This window comes from Eleutherodactylus coqui, chromosome 1 (assembly GCF_035609145.1).
Source record: "Eleutherodactylus coqui strain aEleCoq1 chromosome 1, aEleCoq1.hap1, whole genome shotgun sequence".
In the NCBI taxonomy this organism is placed as follows: domain Eukaryota; kingdom Metazoa; phylum Chordata; class Amphibia; order Anura; family Eleutherodactylidae; genus Eleutherodactylus; species Eleutherodactylus coqui.
In genome coordinates, this window is record NC_089837.1 from 214,324,608 (window position 1) to 214,346,517 (window position 21,910).

Here is a 21,910-nt window from a genome sequence, read left to right on the forward strand (position 1 = left end):
TGTGTTTGAAGAGTGGAAGGGGGCCTAGGTAAACACACAGGATATACACGACACTATGGCCCTTTAACTTCTTAGAAACTGGTTGAGCAACTTCGATGTATTTAGAGCAAATACATCACCCATCCATTGGCTAGCAAATACCATGATTAGATTGTGTGTGTCCTTTGAACTCCTCAGAGCTGAAAGTCATTACAATAGCAAAATACATTTGGGTTATATACAAATAGCGATAGACATTTTATACTAAATAATCATCATGTCTATCACAAAACAAAACTAAGGCTCTTGTACAATCTGTTTGCAAGTTGTTGCTTAACCCACTAAGGACCAACCGCGGTAAATATACAGTGCCTGGTCCTGGGCTTAAAGCCTCGGCCATAGTAAAATTACGGTGGGGATTTAAGTCTCCTTCCTCTGAAATCAATCAGAGGCAGGACGGGTTATCAGCTGTTAGTGACAGCTGATAACCCCCGAGGAGAAGGTAGGAGGGGTTTTTAACCTTTTCCTTTCCCGAGTACACAGGAGCTGGGGAAGGAAGGGCGGGGAAATCACGTGACCACTGGGATTTCCTGCTATAGCAGTGCTACAGGGTCCCAGAAGACCTTGATTAGCTCAGCTAGTGCCTAATGTCACTACAGGGAATGTTTCTCCCTGTAACTGAGGCTCCTATGGATGCCCCAGCTACAGTGGAAATGTGTCAAATAAAAAAAAACAAAAGCATGTGAATGTCCCCCAGAGGTCTTACATGACGTCATGGGGGACGTAGATAGTAAAAAACATGATTACATACATAAGTAAATAAAAATTAGAGAATAAAGCAATATATACATAAGAAAGAAAATGACCCAAAGCCGACGCCAACCAAAACTGTCGCCGTATGCGCCCTGTAAACCAAAACCATGCATATTTTATATCAAAACGTCTGAAACAAATAGATAAACCCATTCCCATACTTTATTTTAGCATAAATATACTCATTTAAAAAAATAACTATACATATTTAAAAAATCATTTTTTTAGCTTCTTTCCCCCTAATAAAACTAAAAAAACAGAAAAAAAAGTCAGTGAAAAAGATATTTTAAAAAAATCGCCCTATATGTCTTGGAAAAAAAACGCAGCAAAAATAAGTTTGGTACTTAAAGGAAACAAAATAGGGCAGTAAAACCACCACATGGGTAAAATCCTTAAAAAGTGTCTGGTCCTTAAGGTACAAAACATAAATCCACGGGCGTATCCTGCGTTGCTTGTGGGCATGAGCCCAGGAGTGATAAAAGCACTTGTGAGTGTGAACAGAAAATAGAAAAAAAAATGAGCTAAAATGAAGAACAAAAACAAGCATTACAAAAGTATATTAGAAGATCATAATAAAAAAAAATCTGGAGGCTGCTATAATATTGTAATAAATAGTGCTGCCTCTCAGTAAAACAATGTCCTGCATTTTAAATAATAACCAAAAGTCTGAAGGTATTGGGGATGATTGACAGCAGTGGTTACTAGAGCACATCATTGCTAACCAGATCTAACCAGAGACCAGTGGAGGACCATTAGGGAGGCAAAGTCATTACCTTTGAGCTTCACAAATTAATTTATGGGGCTAAAAGGTGTGGGAACTGGGAATCCAAAAAGCTCTATTTCATACTCTCAGTCCCTCTTTCCAGGGCTGTGTCCCATGAATTCATCGTTCCAGCAGCTTGACTCTTTATGCATGTGCATTTCCCATTCATCTCTATGGGAGATGCATGCACAGAACGAGTCGAGCTGCTGGCGAGCGCTGAATTCGCGGAGAACGGTGGTGGAACAAGGCTATCTCCAGGTTTTTTTTGTTCCCTTGCCTTTGAGCCCCATATCTTATTTTATGAGGTGCAAAGGTGATAACTGTGTCCCTTTAATGCTAGAGCAGCGGGCTATTAAAGGTAAGTAGGTACCTCTTCCATATTTTATGCCATGAGCAAAATTCTTTTCAAAGTTGGAAACCTGATTAATAGAGGTTAAAAAATGTTCATGGAATTGTCAAGTAAGGGTACAATCAAACATGGTGGATTTTTTGCATTTTTTCTGTGAGCAATCAACCATCTGATTGAAGTCTGCAGAATTCCATTCAGATGAATGGAACTGATTTTCAGATATTTTTGCAGAAATTCATGCAACAAATCTACCACTCATAAATATACCTTAAAAAAATGGTATTGTAGTTTCTCCCTTTTGACTTCATTGGGAGCACGCAACAAGATGTACTGCACTGTTGAGAATGCACAAGAAAAAGCCATCAGTGGTTGGCTCTGCTGGAAAGACTGCTGGACATGTCTATGTGTCTTCAGAAAAGGGCTACAATGTTCTGAAGTAGAAGAAGGAACATTTAAATTGGTCATGTTTAATAATGTAATATGATTGAAGGAGCCCGTTTTGGAAGGTGTGATCCAAGAATAGATGAGTTGTGTCATCCCCATTCCATCATACTCTTCTTAGTTTCAGCTCCCAGATTCGTAGCATTGGGAGCTAGATCTAAAAAGATGCCGTATGGGCAAATAGGGGAGAGTATGAAAAAAAGTAGCGATAGAGCTACTGTGGCTGCAGAGTGATCCAGTTAGCCCCGCTATCTTTATGACATGACAAATTGTCTTTAAATACGAATAAAGTACATTTTTAGTAAAGCCTATTCCATATATTGCCTTCCAAGTTCCATGGTACATATACAGCTGTGGTCTAAAGAAGAAAGGGATACAATTTCCATAGAGTTATATGAGAAATGAATAACTATTATTAGGACATTGTTAGCATTGAATGATTGTGTCATAGTTGTGTTTATATATCACATTGTGCGGTCTGGTTTTGAGGGTCATTACTAGATAATTGTGGTTTGTACTTGCATTAGAAAACACAATGTATCAAACATTGCATGTAACATTCTTTTAAATACTGCTTATGAAAATAATGAACTTGTTTGGTTGTACTTTGTAATGTGAGTTATGACTTTCTTTGTGTGACCTTTAAGCTTCTAGCTTGCACCATAAATCACAATTAGAGTCTAGATAATTATAGAAGGTTTGTCAGATTTTTGGTGTGTGAAAGTTTTATTGTTGCACTCAACTTAAAACTTTAAAATCCCTTAAAAAATGACACAGACCCCAATTTGGATGCAAACGTCTGCAAAGTTTATTTAGGTTATACAGATAAAACAAACTAGTAACTCAAATAGTGCTCAGACAAAACCAAGAGACATCTTACAGGGTATAGAAAGTCTTGTAAAATCCATAACAGAGACAGCAGATATGGTTTCTTATTAGCCGGGGGTCAGAAACGCTATCTTTTCTCCTTAGGGAGAGCAACTATATACTATAAACTAAGTGAGGAGACTCAAATGGCCAAGCACGCTCCTCTGGGTAATATGCAAATAAGGGAGATGGAATAAATCCTCCACAGTGCCACCTATTGAAAGGCAGCATTCCTTCAAGTCAAAGTCAGACTTTTTATGCATGCCTTGTTACAATGACCAGGAATTAAAAGCAAAGCCAGACTCCATGTACAGACAGCTGTTTCAGGGTTCTTGCCCTTCATCAATGTACAGTAGGAGTCTGGCTTTGCTAGTGAGAGGCCTGGGATGGGGGTCAGAAACGCTATCCTTTCTCCTTAGGGAATTTCTCCTTAATTGTAATTGGTCATTGTAACAAGGCATGTATAAAAAGTCTGACTTTGACTTGAAGGAATGCTGCCTTTCAATAGGTGACACTGTGGAGGATTTATTCCATCTCCCTTATTTGCATATTACCCAGAGGAGCGTGCATGGCCATTTGAGTCTCCTCACTTAGTTTGTAGTATATAGTTGCTCTCCCTAAGGAGAAAAGATAGCGTTTTTGACCCCCCGTCCCAGGCCTCTCACTAGCAAAGCCAGACTCCTACTGTTCACTAATGAAGGGCAAGAATCCTGAAACAGCTGTATGTACATGGAGTCTGGCTTTGCTTTTAATTCCCGGTCATCGTAGCAAGGCTTGTATAAAAAGTCTGACTTTGACTTGAAGGAATGCTGCCTTTCAATAGGTGGCACTGTGGAGGATTTATTCCATCTACCTTATTTTTTTTCTTATTAGCCAGAATGGCATAAGAAATATTGTGGTGCTTGGCTAATAAAATTCAGGCTAGGGAAAGCGGGAAGAGGTGATGAGCTTTGCTCTTTTCAGAAATACAGCTGACTCATGAAAAGTCTTTCATCTCTCCTATTAGCCAAACGTTATAATATTTTCTGGGCCATTTTGGCTAAAAGGAACAAAGACCTGCCACTGTAACACAAGGAGTCATATTTATATGATAGAACCACTTTAAAGGTCAATGTGAACTTAAACAATGAGTTACACCATGTGTCTATAACCCCCTACTTTCATCTGTCCAAAGCTCCCCATATACATAAGACCCTATATACACTGATAAATGATCGCTCAAATCGCTCAAACGACAGTTTGAGTGACAGTTTTGAGCGATCATCTTTGCATAGTCTATAGTAGATAATTAGCTACTAAATAGCTATGCAGGCGGAGCGGGACACTGCCACTATCTCTTGGTGAACAATACAGCTGTTTTGCATAAGCAAACAGCTGTATTGTTCTGCAGGCTTACAGCCGCGTCCTGCTGTGAACTACCAGCGGGACACGAGCTGAAAGAATCTTATCAGCGCTGACGACTGTCCAGGCACCAATGATAAGAGTTCATCGCTCAATTCTAGAAGACTACAATTGAGCAAGGAACGAATCATACACAAAAACTGCACGATGTTCGTGCATTTAGACACAACGGTTGTCACTCAAAAGATGGCTTTGAGCAAGAATCGTTGTGTCTAAATGGGCCTTAAAAGTTTGATTGGCTTTAATGTGGCCAATTCATCATCTTTCAATAATTTGTATGAATGATCAAACATCAACATACCAGACTGAACTGGCAGATCAAACACTTATTTATAAAAATAATCATTGCAATGTGCTTGTGCAAAGAGGCAGATGATCGGCTGAACCTGGTTGATAATGCCAAACGTGCAGTTTTAGCTGACCCCAGCTGAAAGTTTGCAACTTGACATTTTGGGCAGATAATCATTGACATTAGACTTTCAAACAATAGTAGGCCTCAATGGACATTTATCGTTTGTGTTTGGGCAGCTCAACCCTAAAAGCAAGTGTATTACAGAATGGATATTTTTACAGAATTACACCAATTTGCAGGACTGTCTATGATGTTGCTTTATTTCTCTTATCTGCATTTCTCTTAGCATTAGCTGAACAGTGTGTGCATTGGGATCATTACTCTTCATACCTGTCAGCTTTGATGTGAAATATGGGAACATAAGAGACAGCCACAGCCTGGATGAGCCAATCATCTATGTTTATTTCAGTAGGGGCAGTGGACAATTGTCTGCCAGACACCTTTGGTACTATGTATTACTCAAAGCACCAAAGTATCCAGTTGGCTGAAATGCAAAATCTCCAATCTATCTATTGGGCAGGCACCATAGAAAAGAGATTGCTTGTTTAGCTCCACCAACAAACATCTTATGTTCATGGCCAGTTTAAGGGGAATGCCAAACAATTCCTAATGTCTGCTGCTAAGAAAAACATGGGTTAAAAAATTTGCACCAATTTTTTTCACCACCGAGAAGCAACACCAGAAGGTGTTCTTCTCCTCCCCATCAAGATATCATGCATGGTAATTGGGAACAGCCTCATTGTCAATATGGCCATCTCTACTAGTTATATTTCTGCTCCCAACTCTCACGTGCATTAGTATGTACATATATATCCTTATTTTGTAAAGTTCACTAATGTCATCACCTGCTTACTACTGTGGTTTTGAGCAACAGTGGCACTTAGCACAAAAAAATAATTTATTACAGAGTCTGTAAAAATCCATCATTAATATTGACAATAGTAATTTAATGACTTCCGTAAGGAATTTTGTTGGAAATATGGACAGAGGAATTTGGGTTTTCTGTTTCTGCTATATCCAAAATGCATCCAGGAAAAAAAGCTCAGTAAATTCACTTTTCTCTCTTTTCACACTTTCTCCATAGACTTTAGTTTAGGATTAGGCTCTGATGCGTCCAAAGCTTGAGTGTGATCCCCAGATTTTTCCCCCTGATCACTTTGTCTTTATGGACTTAAAGGGGTTGTCCCGCAGCAGCAAGTGGGTCTATACACTTCTGTATGGCCATATTAATGCACTTTGTAATGTACATTGTGCATTAATTATGAGCCATACAGAAGTTATAAAAAGTTTTTCACTTACCTGTTCCGTTGCTGGCGTCCTCGTCTCCATGGTTGCCGTCTAATTTTCGCTGTCTAATGGCCAAATTAGACGCGCTTGCGCAGTCCGGGTCTTCTTCTCTTCTCAATGGGGCTCGGTGTAGCTCCGTGTAGCTCCGCCCCGTCACGTGCCGATTCCAGCCAATCAGGAGGCTGGAATCGGCAATGGACCGCACAGAAGAGCTGCGGTCCACGGAGGTAGAAGATCCCGACGGCCATCTTCACCGGGTAAGTAAGAAGTCACCGGAGCGCGGGGATTAAGGTAAGCGCTGTCCGGTGTTCTTTTTTAACCCCTGCATCGGGGTTGTCTCGCGCTGAACAGGGGGGGGGGTTGAAAAAAAACAAAAACGTTTCGGCGCGGGACAACCCCTTTAAGCAAAAGTTCATTTCTGGGTCCCTTTTCGTTGAAATCTATGGGAGTTATAGGAACAGTCAAGTGGAATAGTGAAGAATTCCTACTACAGTTTAAGCTAAAGAGATCCTTAGAAATATAAATGTTGCATTGGTGCCTGAAAAAATTCAATATTGTCTATAGTTGACTAGTGGGGGTAGTGTGATTAAACTTGTCATTCGAAATCACTTATCCATATTACCTTGATGGTTAAATGGTACTTAAATGACCTTCAGTATTATAGTATTGTTCAAAATGATGATGTTACTGCATAATAAATGATGTATAGGTTTTTAGATTATATATATATATATATATATATATATATATATATATATATATATATATATATATATATATACTGTATATATATATAAATATTTTATGCCTCCTTTGTTTCTGAATTAGGTAAACAGTACCATTGCAGCAATAAAATCGAACCAGGAATGGTATAAAGAATTAATTATTACAGAGTAATACTAATTAGCAGTTATTGAAACATAATGAGCCATTGTCTTCCATTGTTCTTCTGATGATAAGCACTGGTAATGCATGTTTTCTTGTAAGACTTGGTTTACACAATTTTACTCCAATCTGAACACAGCCATAGCCACTATAAATGATAATAAATTATCATATCTATCCTGTCCAGCTAATAAAAGACCTAATCGTTTTAATAGTGGTGTGTAGATAGTGAATGGAAATGCAAAATATTCCTCCCTGTAAATACAGAGTTCCGGCTCTCAATACCGAAGAAAAAGTGCTGCATGCAGTACTTTTCCTTTCTTCCAAAAGTTGGGCAACTGGGCGGAAAGCGGATGGACCCCATTATAGTCAATAGGGTCCGCCCAGTGCTGTTCGGTTCTATCCTAAGGCGGAACTGTTCAGCCACAGTAATTCCCCCTTCCTGCTCCCTGAACAGAGAAAGAAAGCAGGACCCCGAGGGCAGATGTGACATCACCCTCAACGTTAGTTGTGCTCCTTATACTTTCTGTATGTTCTGCATATTTACAAATATTCTTGATTTACAAGGGTTAATTTCTTTTTATTTCTTTTTCAACTTTTGTGATCCTTATTAATTTATTTAAAACTGATCTGTCTTCTGTTGCACAGTAATCCTCCTTAAAGTGGTGTCCCAATTTTAAAATGTTATGGCATGTCTCCAGGATATGTGATTATGTTTTAGGCCGCCTGCACACGGGCAGATTTGCATTGCGGAATCCAGAGCAGGTGTCCACCTCCGGAATCCGCAACAAATACCACCCATAGCATGCAATGGAAAAGCGATTTTTCCTGCACACAAGCGGAAATCAACAACGATTTTCTGCTCACAGAGGAAAAATCGCAGCATGGTCTGTTTTTAGACGGATTCCGTGCAGACAGCTTTCTTTCAAGTCAATAGAAGCCGTCTGACCCGTGGCCATTCTGCAATCATCATTGATTGAAAGGTCGCAGGATGCACGTCATCGCCTGGTGATCGCGTGGCAAAATTTGTACTGTGCATGTGCACCGGACCATCTGCAGTACAGATTAAGAAGATTCCAGACAGGTACGTGGCGTCACCGGTCAGGCACAGGGTCGGATTCTGTTATGGGATCCCGCATGCGGAATCCGACCCATTTGTGTGCAGGCAGTCTTAATCAGATAGGGTCTGACCTCTGACTATCCTTTATCCCAAAAATGAAGGGACAGAGGTCGGTTTGGCATTGTGGCTTTGTTGTGGTTCCCTGCTCTATGGGTGGCCAAGAGCATCACTGTGGGGAGGAAAATCATTGAAGGAACCACAATGCTTATCTAGCACTGCAGCCCACTTTATTGGGAAGATCTTCGAGGACCCCAACAGTTGACCCTCATTATTTAGGAAGTATTGTTATATAATAGTGTCAGGCAGATGAATGTGAATCCACCTTGCAACACACTGATTTAGCTTAGAGCTATAACTAGAAGCAGCACTTGCAGTAACCCAGTTTTACCCTTGACCCTCCAAACGGGATTTGGTCTTCTCTGTGGAGTTCCTGAGCTGTTACTCCCAGAAATAGTTGCAGTGGTGTGGTAGCTGACACTACACAAGACCAAGGCACATTAGCTAAGAGTGGGAAAACAGACATATCCGGAAGACAAGCCAGCGTCGGGGCAGGCAGCATGCACTTCAGTACGATAACACAAGTCTGCAAAATAAAGAAAAATGAAGAGCTGTTTTGGTTCTTCCACGTAATCTTTATATTTTTCGGTACGCTGAATCCGAAAATCACCTCTGTCATAGGACATCACGTTTCCTGACAACTCCTGTATCTAAGTTAAATAAGGCAAAATAAATGAAAATAGACTTATAAGATAAACTTATAATTACAAATTTACATGAAAATCATTTTCTTTTTCCCTGTGAGGCTCCTCTTGGTACATTTATGCTTGTGCGTAGCATCTGGAATATCTCTGAAGCGTCCAACAGTAGTCTGCCATCATTGTAATGCTCCATTTTCCCTGGTATCTGCTTTCCATCTCTTTACTGTCCTGGTGGAATCGTTCACCTTGTTCTTCACTCACAGCTCCCAAATTTACAGAAAAGTAGTCAAGGTGGGATTGGAGGAAATGCACTTTCAAACTTATCAGGCAACCTAAAGCTTGAAATGCTTTCAGCATTCATCCGACCATCTTTTTGTAGTCAGGATCTTTTTTATTACCTAAAAATTTCTCTACGGCCCCTTTAAATGCAATCTACCCTTCTTTTTGAGAATCCGTCATGGTATTGACAAACTCTTGATCAGCTGTAAGCCTTCTAATGTCTGGTCCGACGAACACACCTTCCTTCAATTTTGCCTCCGAGAAGCCTGGAAACTTGGTGACCAAATATTTGAAGCATTCTCCATCTCTTGGAAGTGATTTCACAAACTGCTTCATCAATCCCAATTTTATATGGAGAGGTGGTAGAAGAACTTTATGTGGAGGTACTGAAGTTTCTCGGAGGACATTTTTTTGACCAACTGTGAGCACCCTCGGCTGCCAACTCTTCTTGGTCCTGTAATTTTGTCGGTCTCAACTGCCCCATAGACACAGAAAACATCAGTATTTGGTATATCCAGCTCGTTGCCCGAGCAGCATGCACAAGATCTTTAAATCCCCACACACTTGCCATCCGTGGTCTTCATATTTAATATTGGAATAACCAATTCCAATTTCTCGTAGGTTTCCTTCAAGTGTACGGAATGATCTACATGGATGGAAGTGTAAAAATCGCCATTGTGGAGCAAAACTGCTTTGAGACTTCATTTTGAATAATCTATGAAAAGACGCCATTGCGTTGAATCATATTAGATTTTGAATTGACCCATAAAACCTTCGACATCGATGCAATAAACAAACTTGTCTTCCTGGGCAAAGTAAGGAAAGAACTCCTTTTCACGATGTCTGAACCATGAAAAAGACACTCCTGGCAATAATAAATTCCTGCTTTTGAGCCTTGAACCAAGTAACTCAGCAGCATCTTTGGGAAGATTCAAGCCTCTTACCAAATCATTCATCTCCTCCTGGGAAAACAATTTTGGTCTTGTATCATCTTCAAAATCAGAACTTAATTTGTCATCTGGTTCAGGTATGACTCCACCTTCATCGGACCTAGGTATCTCTTCCAAGGTAGTAGGGGGCTTGGGTACTAGTATATCTGTGCCATGGGGGGGTGGGACGAATTTCCTGAGTGAAGATGGAGGTATGAAATGGAATGCTTCCACTTGCAATTATACTCTTTCACATTGCATAAACAAAAGTAAGAGTCGTCACTATGGTTCTTTTGCTCTCGCCATACCATAGGAATCCCATAACAGAAAGCTTTTTTCTTACCTTTGAACCAATTTCGGAGGTCCTCAACACACCGTTTGCACACTTTATGAGGCACCCAAACTTTATCTTGATCTCCAAGTTTTTGTCTGAAGTATGCGAAGTATACTTTTTTTTTTACAAAGTCTGTAATATTCAGCTGTTGCTTTAACACTGTATATTCACCACAAATGAAAAAGAAACTTTCAGGCAAATTAATACACTTTCGCGAAGCTATAATGCTAATTTGGGGAAACCCGATTTAAGAATGACGAGCTAATACGAAGAGATTGTGGGAGTTACTCCCTCTCTTTCCGTTTGTCAGTGGCCACAACAGCAGAGAGACCCGGCGTCACTGGCAGCAGCAGCAGACACTGAGCGGGGAAGCGAGCTCTCAGCGGCCACAACAGCAGAGAGACGGCATCTGGGACAGAGCTGAGAGGTGGCACATACATGTCTGCGGGAGGAGCTGTGAGGGAGCAGATAGCCAGGGGAGATGCTCTGCAGCTTCGTAAGTTACAGCACAAGAGCTTCACCAGGGGAGATGGGAGGGCACAGCCTCACAGCAGGGGGATTCCTTGAGCGCCTGCAGTATCACATTGTCAGCACAGGTGCTGCCTAGCGGTTTGCCACCGGGAGAAGGAAGGGGGACGGCTGCTGCGTGGAGAGTGATTGCTGCGGCATGCTAGCAGCTTGCTCATGGCAGCCAAACAGCTCCTGGGGGCATCACCACCCTGTCACGCACCCTGTATCTTGTCTCCACCCATACTTCCGGGGGCGTCAAGATACCACAGGCGAGAACCAAGAAAAAAAGTGAATCAAGCTGTGCATGTCAGAGCCTGCGCAGTCCGCTTGCAACATGTTGATGCTGGTTTCCATTAGCTCACTCTGGAAGTTCTTTTCTTTGAAAGTTATGTTTTTTTTAGCCTTGTACATCTTAAATGCACTGATGTGAATTAATTGAGAAAATTTGCTAAAATTCAAGAGAATTTTGCACTTTGTAGTAAATCCTAGCATCTAGAATTTTTTTCAATTTTTTCCGTTTTCAGCACACCAAAATACATAGAAATTAGTTGAAAATAATCAAACAGCTTTTTAGTCGCAGATATGTGTAATCAGGCAATAGGTTGGGGCAAGCAGCAGACAGCGGAGTCCACAAATATAGCTGAGGTCAGAAATAAAAAAGCAAAACATTCACCCTTGTGTGTGGATGTTATTATAGCAAGATTATCGGATGACTTGTGGGGGAACAATTAGTGTAGTGCAATGACCTTTAAGTCAGGGGGCAGGAGCACTTGTGAACCCCCAAGAGCCAAAGCCTGAAACTGGGCAGGAGGCAGGATGTAGCATGCACCACAGGCATGAGAATGGCAACTAACCACAAACCTAGGGATCCTGGTTTGTAGACCTTAACTGATGCAATCCGTTATGTCTTTATAGAAAATTGTAGTGTTATTCAATTTGTCAAATGTCCATAGATATGTCTACTCCATTAACACTGCTGTATCTTCCATATCTCCAGTGTTGAGGACATTCATTTACATACAAAGGTATTAATGGCCATCTTATTATTTGTAGTGTTATGTGATTTAAAGTTCCATTACACTTCTAACATTTATTTTACTTTATCTTTTATTTAAATCATAGCTATAAATAAAATTGACAACAGAATATGAGAGAATAAGGGACCGTCCCCACAGCGCTTTACACTATGCTGTGGGATTCAATATAGGGGTTACATTACAAGTGCAAAAAACAGTATTGTTATGGACCCAAATGGAAACAAACAGGAACATTCACTGCCATTAATGAAAATTGAATATTGTGTAAGTTTTGGGCACTGATACTCAAGAAGGACATATCAGAGCTTGCGTGGGTACAATGGCAGGCAACTAAAGTAATAAATGGATTGGGTAGACTACAATACCCAGAGAGCTTATCAAAATTGGGGTTATTTAGTTCAGAAAGAAAAAATGTCTGAGGGGCGACACAATAGCTATATATAAATATATCAGATATATATTGTCCAATACAGAGACCTCTCCCATGATCTGTACCGAGTGGGGCACGTCAATGTGGTGAAGACCACGGGTTATCAGGATGGTTGTCATGGGTGGCTCTGCAATCTCTCCCAGCACTGGCGGCAAAGTGCCTGGCTCAGCTGCACATGGTGGCAAAAGGATCAGTATACTAAAGCACAGTTCAATTATGGTTTGTCACGTGACGCCAGCACCTCTTCAGGAATCTTGGGGTTACTGACAAAATAACTGACACGAGTCCTGTTAGCTTTATTTTGCAAAGTGGAAGTACACAGTTTACTAGCTTTTGAATCAGTTGAGCAATGATAACAATGGCAGACTATGGCAGAGGTATTTTCTTGGAATAGAGTTGATAACGTTGCTTCACAAATCCAGTTCAGTAAATTTAACACTTTAATCTTCATTCTCTCTATTTGTTTCTAGAGGTTACCTAACAATGCTTCCACTGTCCTAGTTTTATCTGTTGAGGTGTTAGTTTAGAAGACCTTACAGTAGTAACTAAAGCTGGTTTAAAGCTGGGCCTCTCTTACTCTCCCTGAATATATTTGAGCAGGGTTCAGTGTAATTAACTGTTAGATATAAAGGTCCCAGTTTGTTTCTCCACACTGTGGGTTGATTTAGAAGCTTATTTAGTCCTGGCTTTTCACTCCATGCAATGTTCTCTCTCTCTGGTATGCCTGTGGAACAGCTCCTGCATGTCCTGCTTCGACAACATGTCCGCTCTCCTCTTCCTGCTAACCTTCTCTTGCTTTCTCTTTCCTGCACTTTCAGCTACTCCTCCCCCTAACATCCTATCTTGCCCTGAGCGTTTTTCAGCTCTCCACACTCTTATTCTTCACCAATCAATGTCTGTGTGACAAGCAGCCAATCAGCAGACAGCTGCTGCCAAGCAGTTAGTTTAGCTTGTTGAAAGAAAGGGGAAAATATGGGTTTTCCAACGCATGACACTTGCTATGTCTCCTGAATGAGCACATAGACAGGTGTTCACAGGACAATAAATGTGTGACTATTCTGGAGGACCCTCTGGGCCACTACACAGGACTGTGACTGTAACAAGGGGGTGTCCTCTATGTCTACAGGAAAGAAGGTTTCTACACCGACATATAGTAGAAGGCAGTACTTTACCGTAAGAGCAGTGAGACTATGGAACTCTCTGCCTGAGGATCTGGTGATTGAGAACATGCTAATAGAGTTTAAGAGGGGCCTGGACACCTTTCTTGAGGGATATAATGTTACATGTTACAGTCACTGATTACTTCAGAAGGATCGGTGATCTGGGAATTAATCTGAATGCCAGACTTTGAGTCGGGAAGGAATTAATTTCCCTTAAATGAGGAAAATTAGATTCTACTTCATTGGGGTTTTTTGCCTTCCTCTGGATCAATATTGGAGGAGTGGGGGTGGTAATAGGCTGAACTAGATGGACATGTGACTTTTTTCAGCCTAAGGTTGGGCTCACACGACTGTACGGTAAAACACTGCATATCCCTGTGCATGAATCGAATATTTTCTGCACGCTGTCATGCACAGGCTTCCTGGTTTCTTCATTTTTCTTTAACTTTCTTTTGATGTTTCCTAGCAACATGCATAAAAAACGCCATACGTACGCAATGTCATTGCGTACGAACTAAGTTCCAAATGCACCCTAGAAAACATGCATGTAAGAGCTTCTTCAGATGAGCGTGCTTTGTAATATGCTTGCTCCTGTGCAATATTTTTGCGCAGAGTACGAGTGTATTTACGTGCAAAGCCTGTGCAAATACTGTTTGTATTTGCACAAGCATTGGTCGTTCACGTGGGGAATGGGGGAGGGAATCACCCCACCCACCCTAATTTAAATGGCTAATTATCCTAATGAGGTGTTGGTAATCCTGGGTATATGCGTTTGCGCACCTGACATAGACCTTTATGGGGCTCTTTGTGTGCGCAAATATGCACAAAATGGAGTAGGTTCTACCTGACTTCCCGCTGTATTTCTCAGTCGTGCACTATGACGCAAAGTTTGAATGGCTCAATAATAAAGTGGTGAGCATAGTTGCGCATACACCCATGTGTTTTTGCCTTTACAGTCAAATGCCATTCATGGGTTGCAGAGAAATTAAAGCCAGCTCCAACTTTAGATCGCTGAGAAGTCATAGATGCAGTTACCGTGTTTCCCTGAAAATAAGACAGTGTCTTATATTAATTTTTGTTCAAAAAGGTTGAACTTTTTTACATGTATAGCTGCCTGGACACTATTTAAATTGACTTTTTTAATTAACTGTTATCAGGGCTTAATTTTGGAGTGGGGCTTATATTTCAAGCATCCTCAAAAAGCCTGAAAAATCATTTTGCATCCTCAAAAATTCTGGAAAATCAGGCTATGTCTTATTTTCAGGGGATGTCCTATTTTCAGGGAAACAGGGTAGTTACACCACGTGTGCAGTGTAATGTATGCTATGAAACAGTTTTAGGAAAGTCACTGCACGCAGGAATTGTGCAGTGAATCTCATAATCCAGTGCTAACCCTAAACATTGCAACAGAGTCATTCTTCCTATTGTGTGCAGGTCTTATAATGCAGTGATTATGTTTTTCTCTTGGCACATTGCGTGCGCCATGTGACCTGTTTTATGTCACTGAAGTTTATTGCTCCTTCTGTCGGGAGATACAGTTGATGTCTGATCGCTGGGCAAGCAGGTTGCCTGTTAAGACTATTAAATATATTTCTTTGTGTTAAAGCAGGAAGAACAGCGGTGGAAATGAATCTGTGAAAGGAAATCGTCTCCTGACTCAGGAACTTGCTCTGACTGCTCCCAGTACTTAACATGGACAACAAGGAAGAAAAGAAGGAGAGAAGACCAGGCTACTTTGCAAGGTTGGTTCTTTTATTGATCTTGGTGCTATTAGAATGTATGTACAGAGTAGTCTAAGTGCTTTTCATATGGACTGTCCTGGTTCAACTTAAAATGTGAGTGTGGTTGATACAATAGACATTTCTTCTACAAATATGTATCCATATGGCAGTTTGTCGTCTGCTGTGAGGGACAGTCTGGATGTCACCATAACACATTAGATCTCAGCCTTTATTAGTGCAATAATAGTTAAAGGGGTATTTCCATCTGAGACATTATTGCATACACTTTCAATATTGCATATACGTCAAAATAAATAAGGGGTGCACTTCAGGGTCTTTCAGTTTTCAGGAGAAGAAGGTCCTTTGCTCACTGCTTGGCCACTTTAGAGAGGAGGCATTGAAGTGGCTGCCCATAAATGTACCTATTTCCAATGTAGTTTTTGGAAGTTTATAGGAAACAACTTGAGTATTTAACAAATGCAATAAAGACAGCTGCCCTGTTGCACAGCCGCTTCTCCATCTCAGCTTTTCCTGTCTGGAAAGGCAAACAGTCCCCATATATGTAGGTCCCACACATGCCTGCAGGAGCACAGAAAAAGGCATGGCGGGTGCATATTAATTTATTCCACAAGACTCCTGCTCGATTCGCAACCTGATTGGTTGTTTGGTGAATCAGCCAACCCAAACAACCAATCACTGTGAATTAGCCAACCCAAACAACCAATCAGGTTGCTGGAATTGTGAATCAGCCAACCCAAACAACCAACCAGGTTGCGAATTGAGCAGAAGTCTTGTGGAATATAATAATATGCATGGCGGGTATTATTGTATCTTGACGCTACTGGAAGCAAAGGTGGCGTAAAGATGCAGAGGGTTTGACTGGGCGGTGACGCCCCGTTTTTGGTGATTGGCTGCACGACATTCATCCCTTCCTCTAGCTCACAGGTCCTGCTTCTGGCCCCGGTGTCACTGTAGGCGCTGGACTCCAGCCCTGCTGGGAGGGCGCCGGTGCCTACAGTTACAGCAGGCCCAGAAGCAGGAGCTGTCAGCAGCGCGGCCACCAGCTGGAGCTGTAAGGAGGAGGAAGGGGCGGCAGGGAGAGTGACAGCGGCCCCACTACTAGCAAGCGGGATCAGGAGCTGTCAGCAGCGTGGGCACCAGCCACAGCCACCAGCAGGAGCTGTAAGGACGAGGAAGTTGCAGCAGGGAGAGTCACAGCGGCCCCCCCCGACAAACAATTGAAGGTGACAGTGGTGGCAGGAACAGGAGCTGTCAGCAGTGCAGCGACGAGCAGCATCCGTAAGGATGAGCAAGGGGTGGCAGGCAGAGTGACAGTGGCCCCGCGACAAGGCAAGGAGGGCATCAGCTTCAACCAAGCTTCAGTGCTGCTGGCACGCCGGCTACAGTCACAGCCGGGCCAGAAGTAGGACCTGTGAGCCCCAGCAAAGGGAAAATGCCATGCAGCTAATCAGAAAATGGGGGCGTCACCGCACTGTCAAATCCCCTGTATCTTGACGCCACCAGTACTTCCGGTGGCTTCAAGATACAATAATACCAGCAGGCAGCATAGTGCTGCTGGGTTTCAACTTGTGTATTGCATTTCCAAAGACTTGTAATACCGGCTATAGACAGGCTGTATTATTTTTCATTGAAAGTCCGGAAAAAAAAGCTTTCGCCAGTACCACTAATGTATGTTACATATCTGCAGTTCTGAAAACCTCCATACAGATCAGTGAATTCTTTGAGTAGACCAGTGGTTTATAACTTTGTTGGTAAATTGTCATTGGCTGCTGCAGGTGGGTGTGGCTTAGCTACGTGTGGCCAGCCAGACCATGTGGTCTTATCCTAAGGCTAACTTAACACAGGTAAGTGTGATATAGGGCCATGAATCCCGCCCCATATTGCACTCGCCATCCATGTGAAATCTCCGAGGATGCAAGGCGGTTTCATGTGAATCACTTCAGGGATGAAGAGAAACTCGGAGGTCACGCTCAGCAGGTGCACCACACAGCAGGGCTTTTACCTCCAGCAGGTGCCTGGGTCCAGCAGCCATCCAGTCTCTCTATCTCTGTCAGTGCAGACTGCTATTTATATACAACACTTCCTGGCCCACCCTCAGCACCTGTGCTCATTAACCTTGCGCATAACCCGGAGTGGAGGAAGTGGAATGGATGGCCCCACTACCAACCTGACATCCATTCCAAAAATCCAGGCCCAAAGACTTTTAAAGAAAAGATCTCCAGCAACTACTTGCTGGAGATTACATTGCTCTCCTGGACTTTCATGTTTTTAACAGCGGGACATGGACTTCCTCCAGCCCCACTAGGCATAATAGCAGAACCTAGGGGCGACGTAGCGACCATCCACTATCACGCCCCTCAGTACCGCACAACATATAACAGCTTATTCTGAGAAGCCACCGTAAACACGTGGGTATGCTTTTAACAAACTGATAGGAACTTAGCTAAAATCTTGTCACCATGTACCCCCTGCATATGATGCGGCTATTTAAACTCAGATTCCACCAAACAGCATTCACTTGAGCCCTCCGAACCAGAATTGGAGATGAGTGAAACACTCTCCAGCCGACCTCTATCAAGACGTCAAAATCTAGCTGGTTCTATTTACTATATATATATACTTTTAGGCCTAGCTCACACAAGCATGATTTCATTGTGTATTACACATGCTATAAACTCGCGCATAATACGTGGTTAATAGAGTCAATGAAAGTATACTGATTTTCATTGATCCAGTCACACTTGCATATATTCCTTGCGTATAGTACATGTGTAAAAATTATTTAATGTACCGTATTACGTGCGATAGAGCCCTATTGTTCTCTATAGGTGCGTAATAAGCGCTGTACATACGCAATTACTTTGCGCATGTGTGATGTTTATACATAATATCACTGAGCAACAGAACAGGACAGACACAGCATTTTACCACACGCTGACCTGATTGTTAGCATAACTCTATAATTCTCAGCATCGTGAACTAGTCACAGTAATAACAGCCAATTCATGAAGCTAGAAGAAGATATTTGGTTATTTCACATTTGCGTTGGAGCTTCTGGCCGTAGGTTCCGTTGCAGATCTGGCTAAAAATACCAGAAGAAAAAGCGCGGCATGTAGTACTTTTTCTTTTGTACACAAGCCAAAGATTATAGTCAATGTGGTCTGCCTATCGCTGTTTGATACCATCCCTATACGGAGCCATTCCCCAAATGGGGCAGGAAAGTGGAATTCGCAGTGCAAGTGTGAAATAACCCTAAGTCTGTTGTCGGATTCTTAGAATTATGGAATAATTATTGACTATTTTCCAAGTTAGAATTTAGAACCAACTTCTTGGGGGAATTACTGGGTATTAAAATGTGCCCAGCGGTATTAGGATATCTTGGGCAATATCCTTCAAGGTAGAATAGGTACCAATGCCATTATACTATAGATATTGGCTGTTGTATGGCCTTAATTCTCTGTTTGACTGCATTTGTTGTGTTCTTCCCCATTTCTAATGTTCATACATATCCATGAACTAAAAGAAGCTATAATAATAGTGGTTGTTGTCACTTTGAGAAGCATACAGAAGTTCTTCCCTGCCGATTGAACATGCAGTACCAGTATCCATGGTAACCCTGCTGTCTGTCAGCAGGGCAGCATCGGCGGCTGTATGTGCTTATGTATTAATATTACTGCTAACAAATGGGTGGATAAACAGCTGGTATTGTAATTATATTGGGGACACTCAAAGCTGTAGAAGTTTGATCATATGCAGCGTACATCTAGAGATTTCCAAATTGTAAACAAAATTCCTATATGCAAATTTTAGAATAAGACATATGTGCGTACAGTGCTTAGGTCATGGACCATGGAGTCACATCATATATACCTAATAAAGCACATGTTAACCTCTATGATATGGCACTCATCTTCTTCAGGTGCCGTGGTGTGAAGTGGGCAGACAGGCTGGTGATACTATTCCTCTATGTGCACCCAATAGAGGAGACTGTTCTGGTGTTGAATATTAGCATAGCTCCTGGAGACATTTTAAAGGGCTACTGCGGTGAATTTTTTTTTCATTCATTATGTGGCTATTCCCTCAGAATTTATAAGTGGGCTAGTATTACTTTGGTTGGTTATATCTTTCCATTTGAAACTCATGATCTCTTTTTTTCTCAGGTAGTTATGAGATCTCAATTCTGACCATCTTAGATTTACTTGGGTTTATGTGTTCAGTTTCTAGTCACTTTCTTCATCTGTGTAATGCTATTACATGGACCCTACCACAGAAACTGCCTAGAGGAGGACACAGACACTCTTATCAAAGTTACTGCTACTAATGAAACAGCTGCTGTCACCCAGTTATATTAGAGAAGATCACAGCTCACTCTCCTGACTGTATACTTACGGTCTACAGTTCATTTAGGTGAATATAGATGGTAATGATAATGAAACTGTCCACCCAGCAGGCAGAAGTGGTACAGCCTCTAGCTAATACCGTGTTGATGCATCATAATTGCTGTGGAAGTCAAAAAAAAATCTAACAACCAAAATGGGTAACTGATAAGTATCAAATAGGAGGCTGAACTGCATAGAGGTGAGTGCAATAAACATAGGAGATGGCTAGTGTGTGATAGGCAATCAGGTAAATGGGGGGCAGGTACGGAAAAATGTGGCCCTTTAAGACTACTGCTTCTCTTAATGTTCTATGTGCTGAAGTGGCAATCTGCTGTTATGGCAACTTTCATTCCCTAACAACTGATATAAGTAGGTTGCTTATTTCAACTACCACATACAAAGTCAGGGTTAAATAGCTACTTTGCCTCTAGCTATTTGTAAAGCATAAAAAGAACGTTATGGCGGACAAACAAGATGAGAATTTGTCATGGTTGGTAAAATATCTGCAAGTTCCTGGTCCCCCTAAGCTAGGTAACTAGTATGGTCATCATTGAAGAATATGTCATCATGTTTGCTAGATAAACTGTAATTTTCTATATACAGATGTAGCAATGCAGAGTTTATCATTTGGCATGATGTGTGTGTGATCTGTAGTATTCAACAGTACTGAGCTACGACTGGGCTCAAAAGAAGCAGCATTATTATATGATTTTCAGTAGCATAAATAATAATAATAATCTTTATTTGTATAGCGCCAACATATTCCGCAGGGCTTACATACAGGGGGAATACAGAAAGACAATACAAACATTACAGAACCACGGTTACATAGTAATCAGTTGATGGAAACAATACGGGTGAGGGTCCTGCTTACATACTACAGATAATGGGGTGATACAGAAGGTAAAGGGCTGGAGATGTGCAAGATATGGCGAGGTGGAGAGTGAGTGATGTTATACACATAGACAATGGTCAGACATTTGGCCGTGTGACGGCAGAAACAGTATGACTGCAGGAGCGGTTTATGATGGCGAGCAGGGATTGCAGTCAGTAGGTCAGGGAGCATGTTATCTAGGTCAGGGAGCCTTTTCTAACATGATAAACTTTAGCGTTGTAGGTCGCCTCGCATCTACCTGAGAAATGTAGACTACTGCCTTTCCTCTGTTGCATCGCTGCCACTTGTAAAAAGATCAACTATACCAACCGGTATACATTGTAGAATTGTTGTTTATGCAATTCTCCTGGTTAACTAAAAATTCTCCACTTCTTATTTCTTCTATGAATTGACCTCATCTTGGTGAACTCAGTGAAGTAATAGCTGGATACTATAATTGTCACCTTCACATTTCCACCCGTATGTTTTCTGCATGTCATCCTTATTTTATGCGGCATAAAGTAAACTTCCTTGAGGTGAAGAAAATGAAATCAACTTGTTTTCTTTGTCGTCCCGGTAACCTGTTATTGAAGCACAGGATGTCCATTATATCCATTATTTTGGGAATACATATGATAAGCTGCCAGTAAAATATTACAGTGCCTATTCTTGTAACGCCAAGATGCACAACAGAAGACACTAAAAGTATAAGTGCCCTTTTCCCCTATGACCATTGTGTTACAGAGTTTGGCAGCAGCTTCCTTCTCACAGAGAGCTTGTCTATTGTGACAACACAGGGAATGTGTGCAGTAAATATGACCTCATTAAACTGCCTTTTGTCTGGTTGAACAATTTCAACAAATAGGAATATTGAGAAATTGACCTTTTCCGGTGAACATGAAATTCCTGAAAATTAGGAACTTGATTGACCGTATGTGTTTTTTTTCCTTTATTTGCTTCAGCAGAATTACATCCAGGATCAGACTACTAGGGAAAGGTATAGAAAAAGTGAAATACAGTACTAAATGCTAAAACATATTGTAAATATAAAGGGGTCAAATAACTGATCACCCGGGCTCCAGCACAGTGCGCTGTATCGGTATATGACTTTTGAGAAAGTTTTGCATGACTTGGAGACTATCTCTTTGGTGTTCTTTGAATCCCTATGTTCTGCATTGCCCACTCTGTTCTGCATTAGGTGTAACACACTCAGCATACTTGCTAACATGGTCCTGCAAATAAGACAGTACAAAGATTCTGCTTTTCCCCTTTTTATGCACT

At 41.5% G+C, this 21,910-nt stretch overlaps 1 protein-coding gene across 3 annotated transcripts in view; it reads left to right on the top strand.

The window, feature by feature from the left end:
* Nucleotides 1-21,910, top strand: part of NCOA7 (nuclear receptor coactivator 7) — a 159,626-nt gene that overhangs the window by 20,354 nt on the left and 117,362 nt on the right. For 2 of the 3 annotated variants that reach the window (XM_066605511.1, XM_066605516.1), the window contains exon 2: nt 15,244-15,376. In XM_066605511.1, the coding sequence (XP_066461608.1) occupies nt 15,327-15,376 (50 nt within the window). In that variant the 5' untranslated portion in view covers nt 15,244-15,326. Of the gene's footprint in view, nt 1-15,240; nt 15,377-21,910 lie in introns of all 3 variants that reach the window. The other variant, XM_066605512.1, reaches the window with a different exon arrangement.